The sequence below is a fragment of the Pseudophryne corroboree genome, chromosome 1 (assembly GCF_028390025.1).
Source record: "Pseudophryne corroboree isolate aPseCor3 chromosome 1, aPseCor3.hap2, whole genome shotgun sequence".
Lineage (NCBI taxonomy): Eukaryota > Metazoa > Chordata > Amphibia > Anura > Myobatrachidae > Pseudophryne > Pseudophryne corroboree.
The window spans coordinates 619755524-619773176 of record NC_086444.1 but is presented as its reverse complement, the minus strand read 5'-3'; the positions used below and the strand labels follow the sequence as shown (position 1 = coordinate 619773176).

General features: G+C 46.1%; 1 protein-coding gene across 6 annotated transcripts in view; it reads left to right on the top strand.

Annotated features, from left to right (window-relative positions):
- Positions 1–17653, top strand: part of LOC134903308 (transducin-like enhancer protein 1) — a 242102-nt gene that overhangs the window by 92318 nt on the left and 132131 nt on the right. For all 6 annotated transcript variants that reach the window (XM_063914461.1, XM_063914460.1, XM_063914459.1 and 3 more), the window contains exons 3-5: positions 7632–7759; positions 8026–8089; positions 8775–8819. In XM_063914461.1, the coding sequence (XP_063770531.1) occupies positions 7632–7759; positions 8026–8089; positions 8775–8819 (237 nt within the window). The remainder of the gene's footprint in view (positions 1–7631; positions 7760–8025; positions 8090–8774; positions 8820–17653) is intronic.

Below are 17653 nucleotides of genomic sequence, written 5' to 3'. Positions count from 1 at the left end.
GGTGTCTCGGCGATACAACTCTACCAAGCAGCTACTTGGTTTGGGTCGAACACGTTTGCCAAGTTTTACAAGTTCGATACTTTGGCCTCTGATGACCTCCAGTTTGGTCAAGCAGTGTTGCAGGAGCCTCCGCGCTCTCCCTCCCGTACTGGGAGCTTTGGTACATCCCCATGGTATTAATATGGACCCCAGCATCCTCTAGGATTTTAATTACATGAAACTGTAAATCCTTTTCTCGTAGTCCTTAGAGGATGCTGGGCGCCCGCCCAACGCTTCGTTTTCCTGCATTGGTTATGGTTCATTGTTACCTGGTTCCTAGGTAAGTTCTGCGTTATTTACTGTTTCAGCTATTGCTGAGTTGTTCCGGCATGTTGGCCGGATTTTCATGTTTGTGTGAGCTGGTATGAATCTCGCCACTATCTGTGTAATTCCTTCTCTCGAAGTATGTCGTCTCCTCGGGCACAGTTTCTAGACTGAGTCTGGTAGGAGTGGCATAGAGGGAGGAGCCAGCCCACACTATTAAACTCTTAAAGTGCCAATGGCTCCTGGTGGACCCGTCTATACCCCATGGTACTAATATGGACCCCAGCATCCTCTACGGACTACGAGAAAAGGATTTACCGTTTCAGGTAATTAAAATCCTGTTTTTATCTCCTTTAACTATTTAAGTGACAATTTTCCCCTCAAAACTGTTCATATAACTTTTTTTTTTTTTTTTAACTTTTTTAAAAATATATTATGCACATCTGCAGAGCGGAACTAGTCCTCAAAAACTGGGGGACAGGGTGGTGCAGAGCGGTTGCATGTGAACTGACCATGCCAGTTAAGTTGGTAATTGAATAGGAAAGCCCTGCGGTTGCTGGAAAAACTGTGGGTTGATTTTTTTTTTTTTAAATCTCCTGTACACAATTGAATTCTCACAACAGTCCTTTTTATTGTATTTTTATTTATTTTTTTTCTTCGTTATTGCTTGCCTTTTACTTGTGTATGTAAGAAAATAGAGCAATTACAAATAATTAGTTAATACACAGAATTGTGTAAAAAAATAAATAAAATAAAAAAAAATAAATAAAAATGCTGTATTTCTTTCGTGGCTTTAAAAAAATAAAAAATTGTGACTTAATCATGTCTCCTATACCATTTAATTTTTGTTCCTGTCTTTCCGGTAATCCCCTCAGCTTCTCTCTGATCTCTCCTGTCAGTCGCATTAATGTGGTATAATCATCTCCCAATACTGTAGATCCTGTCAGCTGATACAGATACACGTTACGCAGAGACAATGTTGATGTACATTTCTTAAAGTTTTAACTTCTAAAAATAATCACACAATTTATAAACAAAGGGGTCCGTTTTTCCAAATTGTACTGTGATAGCATTCCCGCTGGAGCTTGCCTGGCCAGATTATACAAGCCGATATGCACCCTGTCTGGTGTGTGAGCACCCTGTCCCCAGAGCAAGCCGGCAGACTTGGGAGTAGGAGGAGAGAAGGGCCAGGTGTCCGGCCACAACACAGTCCCAAGGAGGAGTGACGCACACTATTCAAAGAAAAAGGGACGTCTTTGGATATTCTGCTCAATATTGCTGGCGTGGTCCTGCTGCCCCGACAAGATGGCCCGTTACTGCAGGCTGTACAAGGGGGAGAGACAGGGGTGCTGGGTTCCATACACAGGCTAGTGTGCTTACTCTGTAGATGCCCAGGACCAGTGTCGTCCGGTCGAAGCACACAGGCTCCAGAACCCTAAGCAATAGCATGCAGTGGGAGGCAGTGACAGCGAGGGTGGTTGAGGAGGAGGTGGGCTGTAGCCATTCCATATTTGCCTTGACAGCAGTTGCATGGCATGCCCGGGTGACCCACCATCTCTTCCACATCTTATCTGGTATGGACAAAAATTACCTCAGTCCCCCAGAGGGAAAACAACAACAACCCCACAGCCCTCCATTAGGAGAAAGAAGGAGAGTAAACAGTCCCACAAACAATGACCACCATCACCACTGCATATGGTTCAGAGCAGGTAGGGCTGTGTTACTTCTGCTACTTTATTATTTGTAATGAGCATTATCGCTGTAAAATAACCTGCCAAGTTTACAGTGTTCAGAGTTTCTATAGTCACTGCTAGGTACTGTCATAGCATAGCTGATTAGGGACCAGCCTTAATCTGTCTCCAAGTTATGTTTGAGACTGTACACATGAGATCATGGTGTACACATGAGATCATGGGAGGTGGGAAAGGAATTGAGTATTGACAAAGCTTGATTTGGATGCAGGAGGGGGCATGTGGGGTGGTCTGAGGGGCTTTGATGGGGCATGTGGGGTGGTCAAATGCGGGACATGGCCCCAATGGTAATGGGGGAGCCACATCCTTCATGTGAGTCCACTACTCTTTTTGGGTAAGCGCAATTATGTGCCCTCCGCAGTGGTCAGTACCCTGCCCTAATAAATTTTCTACAGTCAACACTATGATCTAACATGGGGCAAACGGGTCAGTGCAGTCAGTTTCTGATAGCAAAAACAACTAGCTTATCGGAACCAAATCAAACATTCCAAATCATTCCACCAAGTACTCCCCTGTGCCTCAAAAATGGCCGTGTGCATAGAAGAACTGGACCAGCTGACAGTTGTAAGTATGTGCAAACTGCTGCCCGCTAGTATCTCGTCAGGGAGCTGAGCATTGCCTAGCTGCCCTGGTAAACTTTCATTGATTTTCAAGACTTGGATAGGGGTAAACTAATGAATATACCCCTGTCTTATCTCTTATCGACATGACCTTATATTATTTGTCTCCCCATTTGCCAGCATGGACTGAATCTGATAGGTTTGCTTCCATTTTCCATGTATGTACTAATACTAGGAAACAGGAGGAACTGGATACCGATACCTCCTTCATTGCCTTGGGACTATATTCTGAGGCAGTCTAGTACGTTATGCCGGCGCTCGGGATCCCATGCCGGCAGCGGGGTGAGCACAAAAGAGCCCCTTGCGGGCTCGCTGCGGGCACGGTGCCTTCCCTCCAGGTGTGTCGTGGCCCCCCCAAGAGGGAGAATAGTTGTCAGTATGCCGGATGTTGGGATCCTGGCTCCGGTATGCTGAGCGCCGGGAATCCAGACAGCCGGCATATCAAATGCCCCCCTTCTGGGGGGAGTCCTTGTGATGTCACTGGATTTCATGACAAACTCCTAGCATTCCGTTTGAATGCTGTGCTGAATGGCTAACCCTGGGTTTTTCTTTGTTTCTTCTAGGCAGCTGGGGTAGCAGTGTCTGCTTTCACAATAGTACAAACGCTATTTTCTGCCTGCTGTTTTTAGAGCCACCTTCTACATGTGGGATACAAATTCCAGCCCCATCCCCGTTAACGTGAAGCGGTGATGAAAAGGATCTATGTATATGGAGATTGTCCCCACACTGTGTTGGCTACAACAAAAAGAAAACCTTCTCTTCATGTATACTGACCTTACAATAGAGATTGTTTTAAATGCTGAAGTAATATGTAATTATTTTTTTTTGTCTCTAATTGATCAAACATTCACCTACTGTTTGTCAGTGCATTGTTCCGCAATGCCAAACAGAAAAACAAACAATATTGATCAGTATTCATTGTCCTTTATTGTGACGAGGTGGACCTGTATATTTATCAGCCAAACATTCATTGTCTGAATTTGGCACATCCTCTCGGTGTAGTGATCCATTGTTTTTACATATCTTCTTCCAAACATTGGTATTTGTGGGTTGTTTTGTGTTGTCTGCTTTCTTCATGTTATGGTATCTGTGTTCTCCCCAGAAATGTCAGCTGGGTGGCATAAAGTAGTAGTCAGGTGGGGCAGTGTAATACATCACAATAATGGACATTTTTTGTATACTTATATTGAACTTGAGATAAACGGTTTTGAATGATATAATTCAATAATATGCAGATATTGCCCACTAGCTGGTTGGACCAGCAATGAGAATACCTTCTCCGCAGTGTTCCCGCTGTCCAAACTGCACCATGTCTCTTAAGGACCCCATACACTAGAACGATTTTGTCCAATTTCTGCTCAATTCAGTCATTCGGGCCGATCTATCGTGGGAAATCGTGCATGTTTGGTGTGTCTACGATCCGATCCGATGCGCGGCCCCGTGAGCGTCGGATCAGATCCTCCAGGTTGTTGGTGCTAAACTCGTGATATGTCGTAATCAAATGGAATCATATGGTATTGTACGGAAGAAAGTGTGTTGTTGTTTTTTTTTTTCTCTCGATAGATCGCATGCGATCTATCGTCGGAAGTTTGAGTAGCATTCTCAGGACACTCCCATCAGCAGCACACGACCCAGCAGAAGAGCCCAGCAGATTTTTTTTTTTTTTTCTTCCAAATCGGAACCTTTATTGGCCCAAGTAGGTTTTTCCACTGACCACCAATGTATTCACACTGACTATGTAATCACACTGACTACCAAGGTCTGACTACGGAAGGCATAAACCAGCCTCACTAATCACAGAGCAGTAGTGTGCACATGGGTAAAATGGCTGCTGCTGTTTATATGCCTATTTGGCCCACCCCCCTAGCACCAATCCAGCCAATCGCATACTGTATAAATGCAGTGTCCACAGGGCTATTGGTGGCTGCTGCTAGTTAATTTGCCTTTGGGCCAGCCCCCCTAGCACCCTAATCCAGCCCATCAGATGTATCTGATGGTACCTGTGAATGCATGCTATACATCGCATGCGATATATCGGTGCATGACATATCGTATGCGATGTATAGCATGCTCAAAAAAGTCAAATTGTACCAAATCATTTGGAATCGTATGTAAACACTCCCAGGAGAGTTCAAGGGAAATCACCCCTACTTCAGCCTCTAGACCTATCGTTCTAGTGTATGGGGCCCTTTAGACTGGAGAGGGATCACTGTCACAGTAACATAAATACAGCACAAATCTGATTTTCGGCCTCCAGACACTTGGGTGATGGGTGGCATACAAAAAATAAATAAAAAATGCAGCCACAGTAATCCATTCAGTCCACAACCTAAAGGTGGGTACTCGCTAGACCATGGGTCTTCAACCTGCAGCCCTCCAGCTGCTGTGGAACTACACACCCCAGCATGCCCTGCCACAGTTATGCATTGCTAAAATTAAGGCAGGGCATGCTGGGATGTGTAGTTCCACAGCAGCTGGAGGGCCGCAGGTTGAAGACCCATGCTCTAGACAATTTTGAAACACTAAAGATTTCTCTTGAACTGCCCCCAGCAGCAGAATTAATGCTATAGAGCATTCACACTAAGCGATGTGGTGAACAGTATCGTTCAGTGATGTCACCCCTCCCAGCCCTGAATATGCAGTCATGAAAGATATAGCCTAAATTGGACTGCATGTTCAGTTGATAAAGATAAACAATAACGGCCTGTGGGAGCGCGCATCATTATCAAGCATACACACTTGATGATATGCGTGATAATATCTTTATTATGCATATCGTCCACTTAAATCATCTAGTGTGTATGCCACTTAACACTCTTGTGTAATTAAGAGGAGTAATGGTCCATTTTGTATAACTTAAGAAAGGTATGTCCCAGTACTCTGAGTTGACTCCTGTTAAACATTTGTAGGAGATGATGCGTTATCATATTATACATGCTCTTCAGTTGTGTAAATGATCACTGTTGCAACGTGTTGGGTGAGATGTGCATACTCTCAGGGCTGGATTTAAATGTACGCTTCACCCCCCTCCCGGCCGTGATCGCGCCCGCCGGCCGTATTCTAATGTTACTGCCGACGGGCGTGACACGATCATTTCAGCTCGCTACCCCTGGATGTACTAGGAGCGGTAGGGGGTGAAAACGGTGACATTTGAATATGGCCCCACTATCTCCCGTCACTTTAGACAGGAGATAGGGGGCGCGTTAACATTTGAATCCGGCCCTCAATGTTTTAGATGTAACTGTATTTAGATATTACGGATGGTGTGATGGTTAGCATTACTGCCTCACAGCACTGAGGTCATGGGTTCGATTCCCACCATGGCCCGAACTGTGCGTAGGTTGTATATTCTCCCCATACTTGCGTGGGTTTCCTCTGGGTTCTCCGGTTTCCTTCACAATCCAAAAATATACTGGTAGGTTAATTGGATCCCAACAAAAATGAACCCTAGCGTGAATTTGTGTACATGTGGTAGAGAAAATAGATTGTAAGCTCCACTTGGGCAGGGACTGATGTGAATGGGCAAATATTCTCTGTAAAAGCACTGCGGAATATGTGTGCGCTGTATAAATAACTGGTAATAAACAATAAATAAATATTAATTGAATGTGGAGAGCGAAGGACAGTTCTGATTCAAGGATTACATCTAGGAAGTGAGCTCAGAGTAGGTTTTTTGGTACTACAACTGATTAAGGAAGAGTGGAAGTCGACCCAGAGAAGTTAACAGAACAGTATCCTGAAGACCTAAGGGGCGAATTGCACCCCCCGATCTCCCGTCTAAAGTGACGGGAGATCGAGGAGCAATATTCAAATGCACCCATTACACTCTGGTTTAGGCACGCAAAGCACCTAAACCTGACTAAAGTAATGAGCGTGAAAGAATACTGGTTTCTTTATGCACATTTCAGTTCGCTACCTCTGTAGCAAGCTGAAATGAACTTGTCGTGCCCATCTGCAGCAATATTAGAATAGCTGCCGGTGGGCGCGATCGAGGGAGGGGAGGGAACATATGAATCCAGCCCATAGAGTTTTTAGTGTCTGTATGAGAAGAGTACTCTACACAGAGACAAATGCAGCAGAGAGATCCAAAAGAATTAAAAATGACTAATAACCTTTAGATTTGGCAGCAAGCAATTCAGTGACAATCTTAGTCAGTGCAGTCTTTGGACTTTTGGAAAAAAGCTTAAACTAAAGTGGGTCCAATCAGCTAAGCGAGTGTAGGCAAACCTCTCAAGATGCTTGGAGTGGTTGAATACTGATGGAAATAAACCATATATCTTAGTTAAGGTTGGAATGAGCACAGGCGACAAGAATCTATAGATTTTGGCTGCAGGATCAAGAAAAGTATCAGATTAGTAAAATGAGAAGAGAAAAAGCTACTTTATTGGTGGGTTCAGATGAAGATTAGCTTCCAGTGGGCACATTGAAGGCACTGAGGAAAAGGTTACCATGCCATGTTGGATCTTATTCTTATGCATGAACACTGAGGTTCAATTTCAGAACATGGGACCCCTGGGTTAGCATAACTAAGCTACTTCAGAACATCATAAAACTTGTTCAGTGCATTAAATCATGTACCCTCGCGGGGTTGCTTTGCGAGGGTACATGATGTACCAAAGTAGGTACATTAAGTCATGTACCTACTTTGGGCACAGTAGCTTGCTCCGCTTCACTCAGGACAAGTTGCTAATCTCAATAGATGTCCACGTGGATATTGTCTGAGGCAGTTTAGTTATGCTAGTCCAGGGGGTCCCATGTTCTGAATTTGAGCTTAACACTGATAGTACTAGGTAAAATTTGTGTGGAAGACATTAAAAAGAGATTTAAACATTTTAAAATGTGCTTTGAGTTATAAGTCTGAGTAGAGAAGAGGCATTGGATTTTGTTTCTTAGACTTACCTGTGTATTTACTGTTGTAGGTTTCACTTTAGATGCTTGATGTATTTTCTCTCGTCAGTCACACTTGCAGGCATCAGTGGCAGCTGGATCAGCATCTGGCCCTCCCCAAAGCCTCAAACTGACCTACCCTGAAACCTTGGATCGTATTAAGGAGGAGTTTCAGTTCTTGCAAAGTCAGTACCACAGGTGAGATACCTGAAACCTCCTCATGCACCATGATGAGAATTTACAGATTGAAGATTATTTCCCGTGGAGTAGAGCAAACTATAATTAATGTCCTCGGTCAGGTTTAGTTTGTTAAAGGTTTAAGGTTTTGGAATGGTAGTCACCTGAAGGAAGTATTTGATATCTTTTTCTAATTGGGCACAATTAAATCATCCATTTTTTTCTTTATTTGTGAGGAATGCAATTTTGTAAACTATTTGTTTCCTTTGCTCTTCTGTTGCCCAAAGTTTAAAGATGGAGTGTGAAAAGCTTGCAACTGAGAAAACAGAGATCCAAAGACACTATGTCATGGTGAGTTGATCTAACATGCAAATGTTGTGAGCTCTTTGGGTTATTGTGATGGCATGTAAGCTGAGGAGCCATTGTGACGCATGACCAGTGCCACCTCTGAATATGTGATAAACTGGACTTTGAGCTCCAGAGCAAAGATTAAGGTCTCCATGCATATCAATATTTAAATCTGGTACAGTGTGTGCTTTTTTTTTTTTCATGTGAATTAGGAAATATAGCAAAGTACAGCAGAACCCAAACATTTAAGCATAAAAGGAAATACACTACGCATTGTTGCCCGGAGTAGTGCTATGGATTTTATGAAGTATTTCCACCTAATCAATTTCACAGCTGAAACCACATACCACAAAATGACGGAGAGCCCTCTGATTGAGAACAGAAAGTTGTTTTTTTTTAAATGTTTCAGCCTTGTAGTGGCATACCTTTATCTAACTAGCAGACTGCAAGGCTCTTACTCACTTTTCAGCACTTGGCGAGAGGCATGTAACAGCAACCTTATTCAGTGAAGACGTAAAGCGTCTGCTTGTTTGATTTTAATGATAAGCTCAGTAGTGCGCAGCTACATTTTGATGTATAATGTTATTGCTTTAGAGCCTTGGTATGGTAGATATGTGTCTGTGGGGAATACTGGCATGGGAAACATTCTGTGAGGCCATCTTGACAAGCAGTTCTTATTTCATTGCAGTATTATGAAATGTCTTATGGACTGAATATTGAAATGCACAAACAGGTAAATCCATCTTCTTGACTAATTATGCGTTATTTCATCCTGGTCCCGCATTTTTTTTATTTGCATTTCCCTCTGTCCTTTTTAGGTATCCCGTCCCTTACTTGCTTCCCTGTGTTAGTTCTGCACCGTTCTTTCAAACCACTACCGTTTTGGGTTTTCCTTCCAAACAATATTTCCCTCATTGTGTCACGTTGGTAGCAGCTTACTTCGTTCTCATGCTGTGTGAGTGAAAGTAGCGGTAAATTGCACATTAAGGAGCTAGTCCCCCCCCCCCCTCCCTCTGTAAGGAGGGAAAATCCATCACAGCCCCTTGAGCCAGCTTCTTCTCCGCCACGCTCGCTCAGGCCTGGCAGTCAGATTGGATGGAGAGTGGCATTCCAATTAGGAGAGCAGGGAAAGACATAGGCATTAATTTTATCTGGGTATCCTCTCCTGTGTCCTTCACATCATACTTCTGTGCTGCTCGTTCTGTATTTCATTCTCGTCTTCCCTTTTTCACTATTACATGGCAGTTCTGCCTTGCCGATGTGGGATCATCAGGGCTGTTTATGTTTGGGATTGGTACTCTGCTGGAGAGTGGCAGGTTGTGTTGGAGTAGGTAACTGCATAGTGAGGAATATGTGTAACCACTGATATGACTTTGAGGCTAATTCCAATCTACCGTACAACTGCAATTTGTACATTATGCAATGTTTTCAGAATGTAACCATCCCCCCTCCATGGAACACTGGAAAAACACTTCTTTGTCCTTTTATAAACAAGCATCACAAATGTTGTCTCATTATACACAAGTTGTCATATGCCAGGAAATTCTTCTCCATGTCAGCTAATTAGTTGCGACACGGGCAGTCGTCTAGTTATTTCTTTTTTCCCCCCTCTTTCATAATTGTCTGAAATAATCGTGCTACAATCTGCTATATATTTGTCAAGGATCCTCAGCAGACCCAAAACGTTGCTCTTTCTTGCACCAAATAAACTCTAGTAGTGCCCTTCCTTTCTGCATAGATCTGTGTTTCTGGCACCTGAAAGAATAGCTGAACGTCTGTGGAGTGTCCACCTTTATCTATGTTCATTTCTAGTGTCTAATGCTTATTCTCATTTATATGAATGGATTTCAGTAACGTCTCTTGCTAATGTTACAGTACATGCACCATACTGCAGTTTGTTTTCTCTTACTTCCTAGAGGTTATTGGGGTCCATTTAGTACCATGGGGTATAGACGGGTCCACTAGGAGCCATGAGCACTTTAAGAATTTGATAGTGTGGGCTGGCTCCTCCCTCTATGCCCCTCCTACCAGACTCCGTTTAGAAAATGTGCCCGGAAGAGCCGGTCACGCTGAAGCAAGCTCCTGAAGAGTGTTCTGCATTTATTTTATGTGTTTGTTATTTTCAAGCAGGTCTGGATGGCACCAGCCTGCCTGCTTCGTGGGACTTAGGGGGTAGGGGGGAAACCCAACCTCTTGAAAGTTTAATGGTCCCGTTCCCCGCTGACAGGACACTGAGCTCCTGAGGGACCTATTCGCAAGGCCATCACGGCGAGCGTACAGTTCCACAGCACGCCGCCACCCCTAACAGAGCCAGAAAAATGAAGAGTGGTGAGTGCTGAGCTGACGTCCCGGCTAGTGGGGCGCCGGCCATTATGGCGGCATGAGGGTATGGAGATGCACGGGTTCTAAACGGGGCGGAATGTGTCTCTGGACACAGTGCACACCTGCGTCCCAGTACACTGTACACAGTACCCATACTGGCAAAAAAGCCTTAAAATGGTTCTCTCCATTTTAAGCACAAAAATTACCTCAGCCAGTATAAAAAAAGCGGGAAGACCGCGCGCCATTGAACGGGCGGGGTTACACTATGAGAGGATCCAGCAGCTCGCCAGCGCCATTTTCTCATACGTCCTAGAGGATGCTGGGGTCCACTTTAGTACCATGGGTTATAGACAGTTCCGCAGGAGCCATGGGCACTTTAAGACTTTTCAAGGGTGTGAACTGGCTCCTCCCTCTATGCCCCTCCTCCAGACCTCAGTTTTAGAAATGTGCCCAGGCAGACTGGATGCACTCCAGGGGAGCTCTACTGAGTTTCTCTGAAAGACTTATTTTAGGTTTTTTATTTTCAGGGAGGACTGCTGACAAGTCTCCCTGCTTCGTGGGACTTAGGGGGCAGAAGTAGGAACCAACTTCCTAAATAGTTTCATGGCTCTGCTTCTGGCTGACAGGACACCATTAGCTCCTGAAAGGATGCTGAACGCTAGCTGCGGCTATGTGCTCTCTCCCACAGCCCGCCGTCACCCCCCCTTACAGAGCCAGAAAACAGGTGAGTGTAAGAAGAAGAGGATCTTCAGACATCGTGATGGCTGAAAGGTACCGCGCAGCGGATGGGAACGCTGCGCGCCATGCTACCCACACAGGCACTGCAGGGTAGGGTGGGGTTGGGGACGCCCTGGGCAGCATGAAACCTTGTACACTGGCATATAAGGGGCATAAGATGCTGTGGCACAGCCCTACCCCCGCCAGTATAAATATTAGAAGCATTAAGTCTGAGGGGAAACGCGCCAATACGGGTGCGGGGCTTCCTCCTCAGGCAGCCAGCACACTGCTCAGCGCCATTTTCTCTCATTCCAGAGCTGCAGAGAAGAACGCTGGTCCTCCTCCACTGCTGAACTAAGTATCGGGGTGCAAAACGGGGGGCACAGTGAAATTTGGCGCTATACATGCTATAATTATCATTATAGTGGGTATTTTGTGTGTCAGACATTTTATTGCTGGCGCTGGGTTGTGAACTGGCAAATCCTGTCTGTGTCCTTCTGACAGATTTTACTGTGGGTCTGTCCCCTATAAGTCCCGGAGTGTCTGTGGTGTGGTTGTGCACGTGTGTGACATGTCTGAGGCAGGGAGATCTTCCCCTGACGGTGCCATTTTAGGGACACAGAGTTGTAATGTGGTTGCTCTGCCTGCACACTATGAGCCTGAATGGGTGAAAGAATTTCGTGATAGTGTGTATCATATCAGTAATAGATTAGATAAGTCTGAGTCTCATGCAGAAAACTGGAGAAAGTCAGTGGAAGATGTGATTTTTAGTGGTTCTGGTTTTTCATCCGCAGGCGACCCCTCTGGGTCACATAAAAGACCATTTGCACAAATAGTACAAACTGATACCGACACGGACTCTGATTCCTGTGTCGACACTAGTGATTCCAGGGGAATAGATCCTAATTTGGCAAAAAGCATTCAATACATGATTGTTGCTATAAGGGAGGTTTTGGAAGTTACGGAAGCCTCTCCTGTACCTCAGGAAAAGGCTTATTTTTATAAAGAAAAGAAAATTAATGTAACTTTACCTCCTCCTCACGAGCTAAATACTCTCTTTCAGAAACAATTGGCTTCTCTCCCTGAGGTCCCAGATGTTCTTGAAAAGTGTTCTGCACATACAACCTCCCTTTGTGCCTCCCACGGATCCTTGGGATCTCGATGTGGTGCTGCATTTCCTCCAATCGGACTGGTTTGAGGTGGACGTAAAATATAAAATATCTTACGTGGACGACCGTCACATTGTTGGCCTTGGCTTCAGCAAGACATCTGTCGGAGCTGGGGGCTTTGTCTCACAAAAGTCCCTATTTAATTTTCCATGAGGACAGAGCTGAACTCAGAACTTTCAGCAATTTCTTCCTAAGGTGGTGTCTGCGTTTCACATCAACCAACCTATTGTGGTTCCGCTTGTCACCGACACCTCTGCTACTTCAAAGTTTTTGGATGTCGTGAGGGCTTTGAAGGTGTATGTGAAAAGAACAGCTCGTCACCAGAAAGACGGACTTGCTGTTTGTTCTTTATGATCCCGATAAGATTGGATAAGAGTTTTGCTTCAAAGCAGACAATTGCTTGCTGGATCAGACTTTCTATCCAACATGCTTATTCCACAGCAAGTTTGCCATGTCCAAAGTCTGTACAGGCCCACTCTATTAGGTCGGTGGGTTTTTCTTGGGCGGCTGCCTGGGGGGTGTCTCGGCTTTACAGCTCTGGAGAGCAGCTACTTGGTCAGGTTCGAACACGTTTGCGAAGTTCTACAAGTTTGATACTTTGACCAAACTGAAGGTCCTCAGAGGCCAATCAGTTCTGCAGGAACCTCAGCACTCTCCCACCCGGTTTGGGAGCTTTGGTACATCCCCATGGTACTAAAGAGGTGGTAGAGGCTAAGACTGTAGATCAATTTAAACATGCTTGGGATAGGCATATGAATATCCTTACAAAGAATTAATGTTCAAAAAGGGTTGAGATTACCTAAAGGATAAAAAGTAAAAGGGGCAGACTAGATGGGCCAAGTGGTTCTTATCTGCCGTCAAATTCTATGTTTCTATGTTAAATGGACCCCAGTATCCTCTAGGACGTAAGAGAAAATAGGATTTTAATTACCTACCGGTAAATCCTTTTCTCGTATTCCGTAGAGGATACTGGGCGCCCGCCCAGTGCTTCGTTCTTCCTGTACTGTTACTTGGTTAAGTAATGTTGCTTCAGCCGTTGCTGTTTCAGGTTTGGTTAGCTTGGCTTTCCTCTTGTTGTGCTGGTTCGGAATCTCGCTACTATCCATATCTATCCTTCTCTCGAAGTATGTCCATCTCCTCGGGTACAGTTTCCTAGACTGAGTCTGGTAGGGCATAGAGGGAGGAGCCAGCCCACATTATCCAATTCTTTAAGCCCCCCCCCCCCCCCCCCCCCCCCATCATTCACATAAAAAAAAAATGCGCCCCCCCCCATAGATATAAAGAGTAAAGGTGCGTGGCTTTGTTAAAATGGGCGTGGTTTTGTTAAGATGGGCGTGGCCTCATCTGATCTTATCATCACGGCCACCACAGGATATAACAAAAAGTCCTCATTTTACACATTACAGCAGGCACGCGACCCCATTTTACACAGCACGGTAGGCAAGTGTCCCCATTTTACACATTGCGGCAGGCACGTGCCCCCATTTTACACATTGCGGCAGGAAAGTGTCTCCATTTTACACATTGCGGCAGGCACGTGCTTCCATTTTACACAGTACGGCAGGCAAGTGTCCCCATTTTACACATTGTGGCAGGCATGTGCCCCGATTTTACACAGTACGGCAGGCACGTGCCCCCATTTTACACAGTACGGCAGGCACGCGTCCCCATTTCTCTGACGTCCTAGTGGATGCTGGGAACTCCGTAAGGACCATGGGGAATAGCGGCTCCGCAGGAGACTGGGCACAAAAGTAAAAGCTTTATGACTAGCTGGTGTGCACTGGCTCCTCCCCCTATGACCCTCCTCCAAGCCTCAGTTAGATTTTTGTGCCCGGCCGAGAAGGGTGCATGCTAGGTAGCTCTCCTGAGCTGCTTAGAGTAAAAGTTTAAATAGGTTTTTTATTTTCAGTGAGACCTGCTGGCAACAGGCTCACTGCATCGTGGGACTAAGGGGAGAAGAAGCGAACTCACCTGCATGCAGAGTGGATTGGGCTTCTTGGCTACTGGACATTAGCTCCAGAGGGACGATCACAGGCTCAGCTTGGATGGGTCCCGGAGCCGCGCCGCCGGCCCCCTTACAGAGCCAGAAGAGCGAAGAGGTCCGGAAAAATCGGCGGCAGAAGACGTTCCTGTCTTCAATAAGGTAGCGCACAGACTGCAGCTGTGCGCCATTGCTCTCAGCACACTTCACACTCCGGTCACTGAGGGTGCAGGGCGCTGGGGGGGAGCGCCCTGAGACGCAATAAAACACGTTTTAAACCTTATATGGCTAAAGAAATGCATCACATATAGCTCCTGTGCTATATGGATGCATTTAACCCCTGCCAGTTTTCCTAAAAAAAGCGGGAGAAAAGGCAGCCGAAAAGGGGGCGGAGCCTATCTCCTCAGCACACAAGCGCCATTTTCCCTCACAGCTCCGCTGGAAGGACGGCTCCCTGACTCTCCCCTGCAGTCCTGCTACAGAATCAGGGTAAAACAAGAGAGGGGGGGCACTAATTGGCAGATAATACAAATACAGCAGCTATAGAAGGGAGAAACACTTATATAAGGTTATCCCTGTATATATATAGCGCTCTGGTGTGTGCTGGCAAACTCTCCCTCTGTCTCCCCAAAGGGCTCGTGGGGTCCTGTCCTCTATCAGAGCATTCCCTGTGTGTGTGCTGTGTGTCGGTACGATTGTGTCGACATGTATGAGGAGGAAAATGATGTGGAGGCGGAGCAATTGCCTGTAATAGTGATGTCACCCCCTAGGGAGTCAACACCTGACTGGATGGTCGTATGGAAGGAATTATGTGACAGTGTCAGCACTTTTCAAAAAACTGTTGACGACATGAGACAGCCGGCAAATCAGTTAGTGCCTGTCCAGGCGTCTCAAACACCGTCAGGGGCTCTAAAGCGCCCGTTACCTCAGATGGTCGACACAGACCCAGACACGGATACTGACTCCAGCGTCGACGGTGACGAGACAAACGTAATGTCCAGTAGGGCCACACGTTACATGATCACGGCAATGAAGGAGGCTTTGAACATTTCTGATACTACAAGTACCACAAAAAGGGGTATTATGGGGGGTGTGAAAAAACTACCCATAGTTTTTCCTGAATCAGATGAATTAAATGAGGTGTGTGACAAAGCGTGCGTTTCCCCCGATAAAAAACTGCTGATTTCTAATAAATTATTGGCATTATACCCTTTCCCGCCAGAGGTTAGGGCGCGTTGGGAAACACCCCCTAGGGTAGATAAGGCGCTCACACGCTTATCAAAACAAGTGGCGTTGCCGTCTCCTGATACGGCCGCCCTCAAGGAACCAGCTGATAGAAAGCTGGAAAATATCCTAAAGGGTATATACACACATACTGGTGTTATACTACGACCAGCAATCGCCTCAGCCTGGATGTGCAGCGCTGGAGTGGCTTGGTCGGATTCCCTGACTGAAAATATTGATACCCTGGATAGGGACAGTATATTATTGACTATAGAGCATTTAAAGGATGCATTACTATATATGCGAGATGCACAGAGGGATATTTGCACCCTGGCATCAAGAGTAAGTGCGCTGTCCATTTCTGCCAGAAGAAGTTTATGGACACGACAGTGGTCAGGTGATGCAGATTCCAAACGGCATATGGAAGTATTGCCGTATAAAGGGGATGAGTTATTTGGGGTCGGTCTATCGGACCTGGTGGCCACGGCGACGGCTGGGAAATCCACCTTTTTACCCCAGGTCACCTCTCAGCAGAAAAAGACACCGTCTTTTCAAACTCAGTCCTTTCGTCCCCATAAGGGCAAGCGGGCAAAAGGCCACTCATTTCTGCCCCGGGGCAGAGGAAGGGGAAAAAGACTGCAGCAGGCAGCCTCTTCCCAGGATCAGAAGCCCTCCCCCGCTTCTGCCAAGTCTTCAGCATGACGCTGGGGCTTTACAAGCGGACTCAGGCACGGTGGGGGCCCGTCTCAAAAATTTCAACGCGCAGTGGGCTCACTCGCAAGTGGACCCCTGGATCCTGCAGGTAGTATCACAGGGGTACAAATTGGAATTCGAGACGTCTCCCCCTCGCCGGTTCCTGAAGTCTGCTCTACCAACGTCTCCCTCCGACAAGGAGGCAGTATTGGAAGCTATTCACAAGCTGTATTCCCAGCAGGTGATAATCAAGGTACCCCTCCTACAACAGGGAAAGGGGTATTACTTCACGCTGTTTGTGGTACCGAAGCCGGACGGCTCGGTGAGACCGATTTTAAATCTGAAATCATTGAACACTTACATAAAAAGGTTCAAATTCAAGATGGAGTCACTCAGAGCAGTGATAGCGTACCTGGAAGAAGGGGACTATATGGTGTCTCTGGACATCAAAGATGCTTATCTCCATGTCCCAATCTACCCTTCTCACCAAGGGTACCTCAGGTTTGTGGTACAAAACTGTCATTATCAGTTTCAGACGCTGCCGTTTGGATTGTCCACGGCACCACGGTCTTTACCAAGGTAATGGCCGAAATGATGATTCTTCTTCGAAGAAAAGGCGTCTTAATTATCCCTTACTTGGACGATCTCCTGATAAGGGCAAGGTCCAGGGAACAGTTAGAGGTCGGAGTAGCACTATCTCAGGTAGTGCTACGTCAGCACGGGTGGATTCTAAATATTCCAAAATCGCAGCTGATTCCAACAACACGTCTACTGTTCCTAGGGATGATTCTGGACACAGTCCAGAAAAAGGTGTTTCTCCCGGAGGAGAAGGCCAGGGAGTTATCCGAGCTAGTCAGGAACCTCCTGAAACCAGGACAAGTGTCAGTGCATCAATGCACAAGGGTCCTGGGAAAGATGGTGGCTTCTTACGAAGCGATTCCATTCGGAAGATTCCATGCAAGAACTTTTCAGTGGGATCTGCTGGACAAATGGTCCGGATCGCATCTTCAGATGCATCAGCGGATAACCCTATCTCCAAGGACAAGGGTGTCTCTCCTGTGGTGGTTGCAGAGTGCTCATCTTCTAGAGGGCCGCAGATTCGGCATTCAGGACTGGATTCTGGTGACCACGGATGCCAGCCTGAGAGGCTGGGGAGCAGTCACACAGGGAAGAAATTTCCAGGGCTTGTGGTCAAGCATGGAAACGTCTCTTCACATAAATATCCTGGAACTAAGGGCAATTTACAATGCCCTAAGTCAAGCAAGGCCTCTGCTTCAGGGTCAGTCGGTATTGATCCAATCGGACAACATCACGGCAGTCGCCCACGTAAACAGACAGGGCGGCACAAGAAGCAGGAGGGCAATGGCAGAAGCTGCAAGAATTCTTCGCTGGGCGGAAAATTATGTGACAGCACTGTCAGCGGTGTTCATTCCGGGAGTGGACAACTGGGAAGCAGACTTC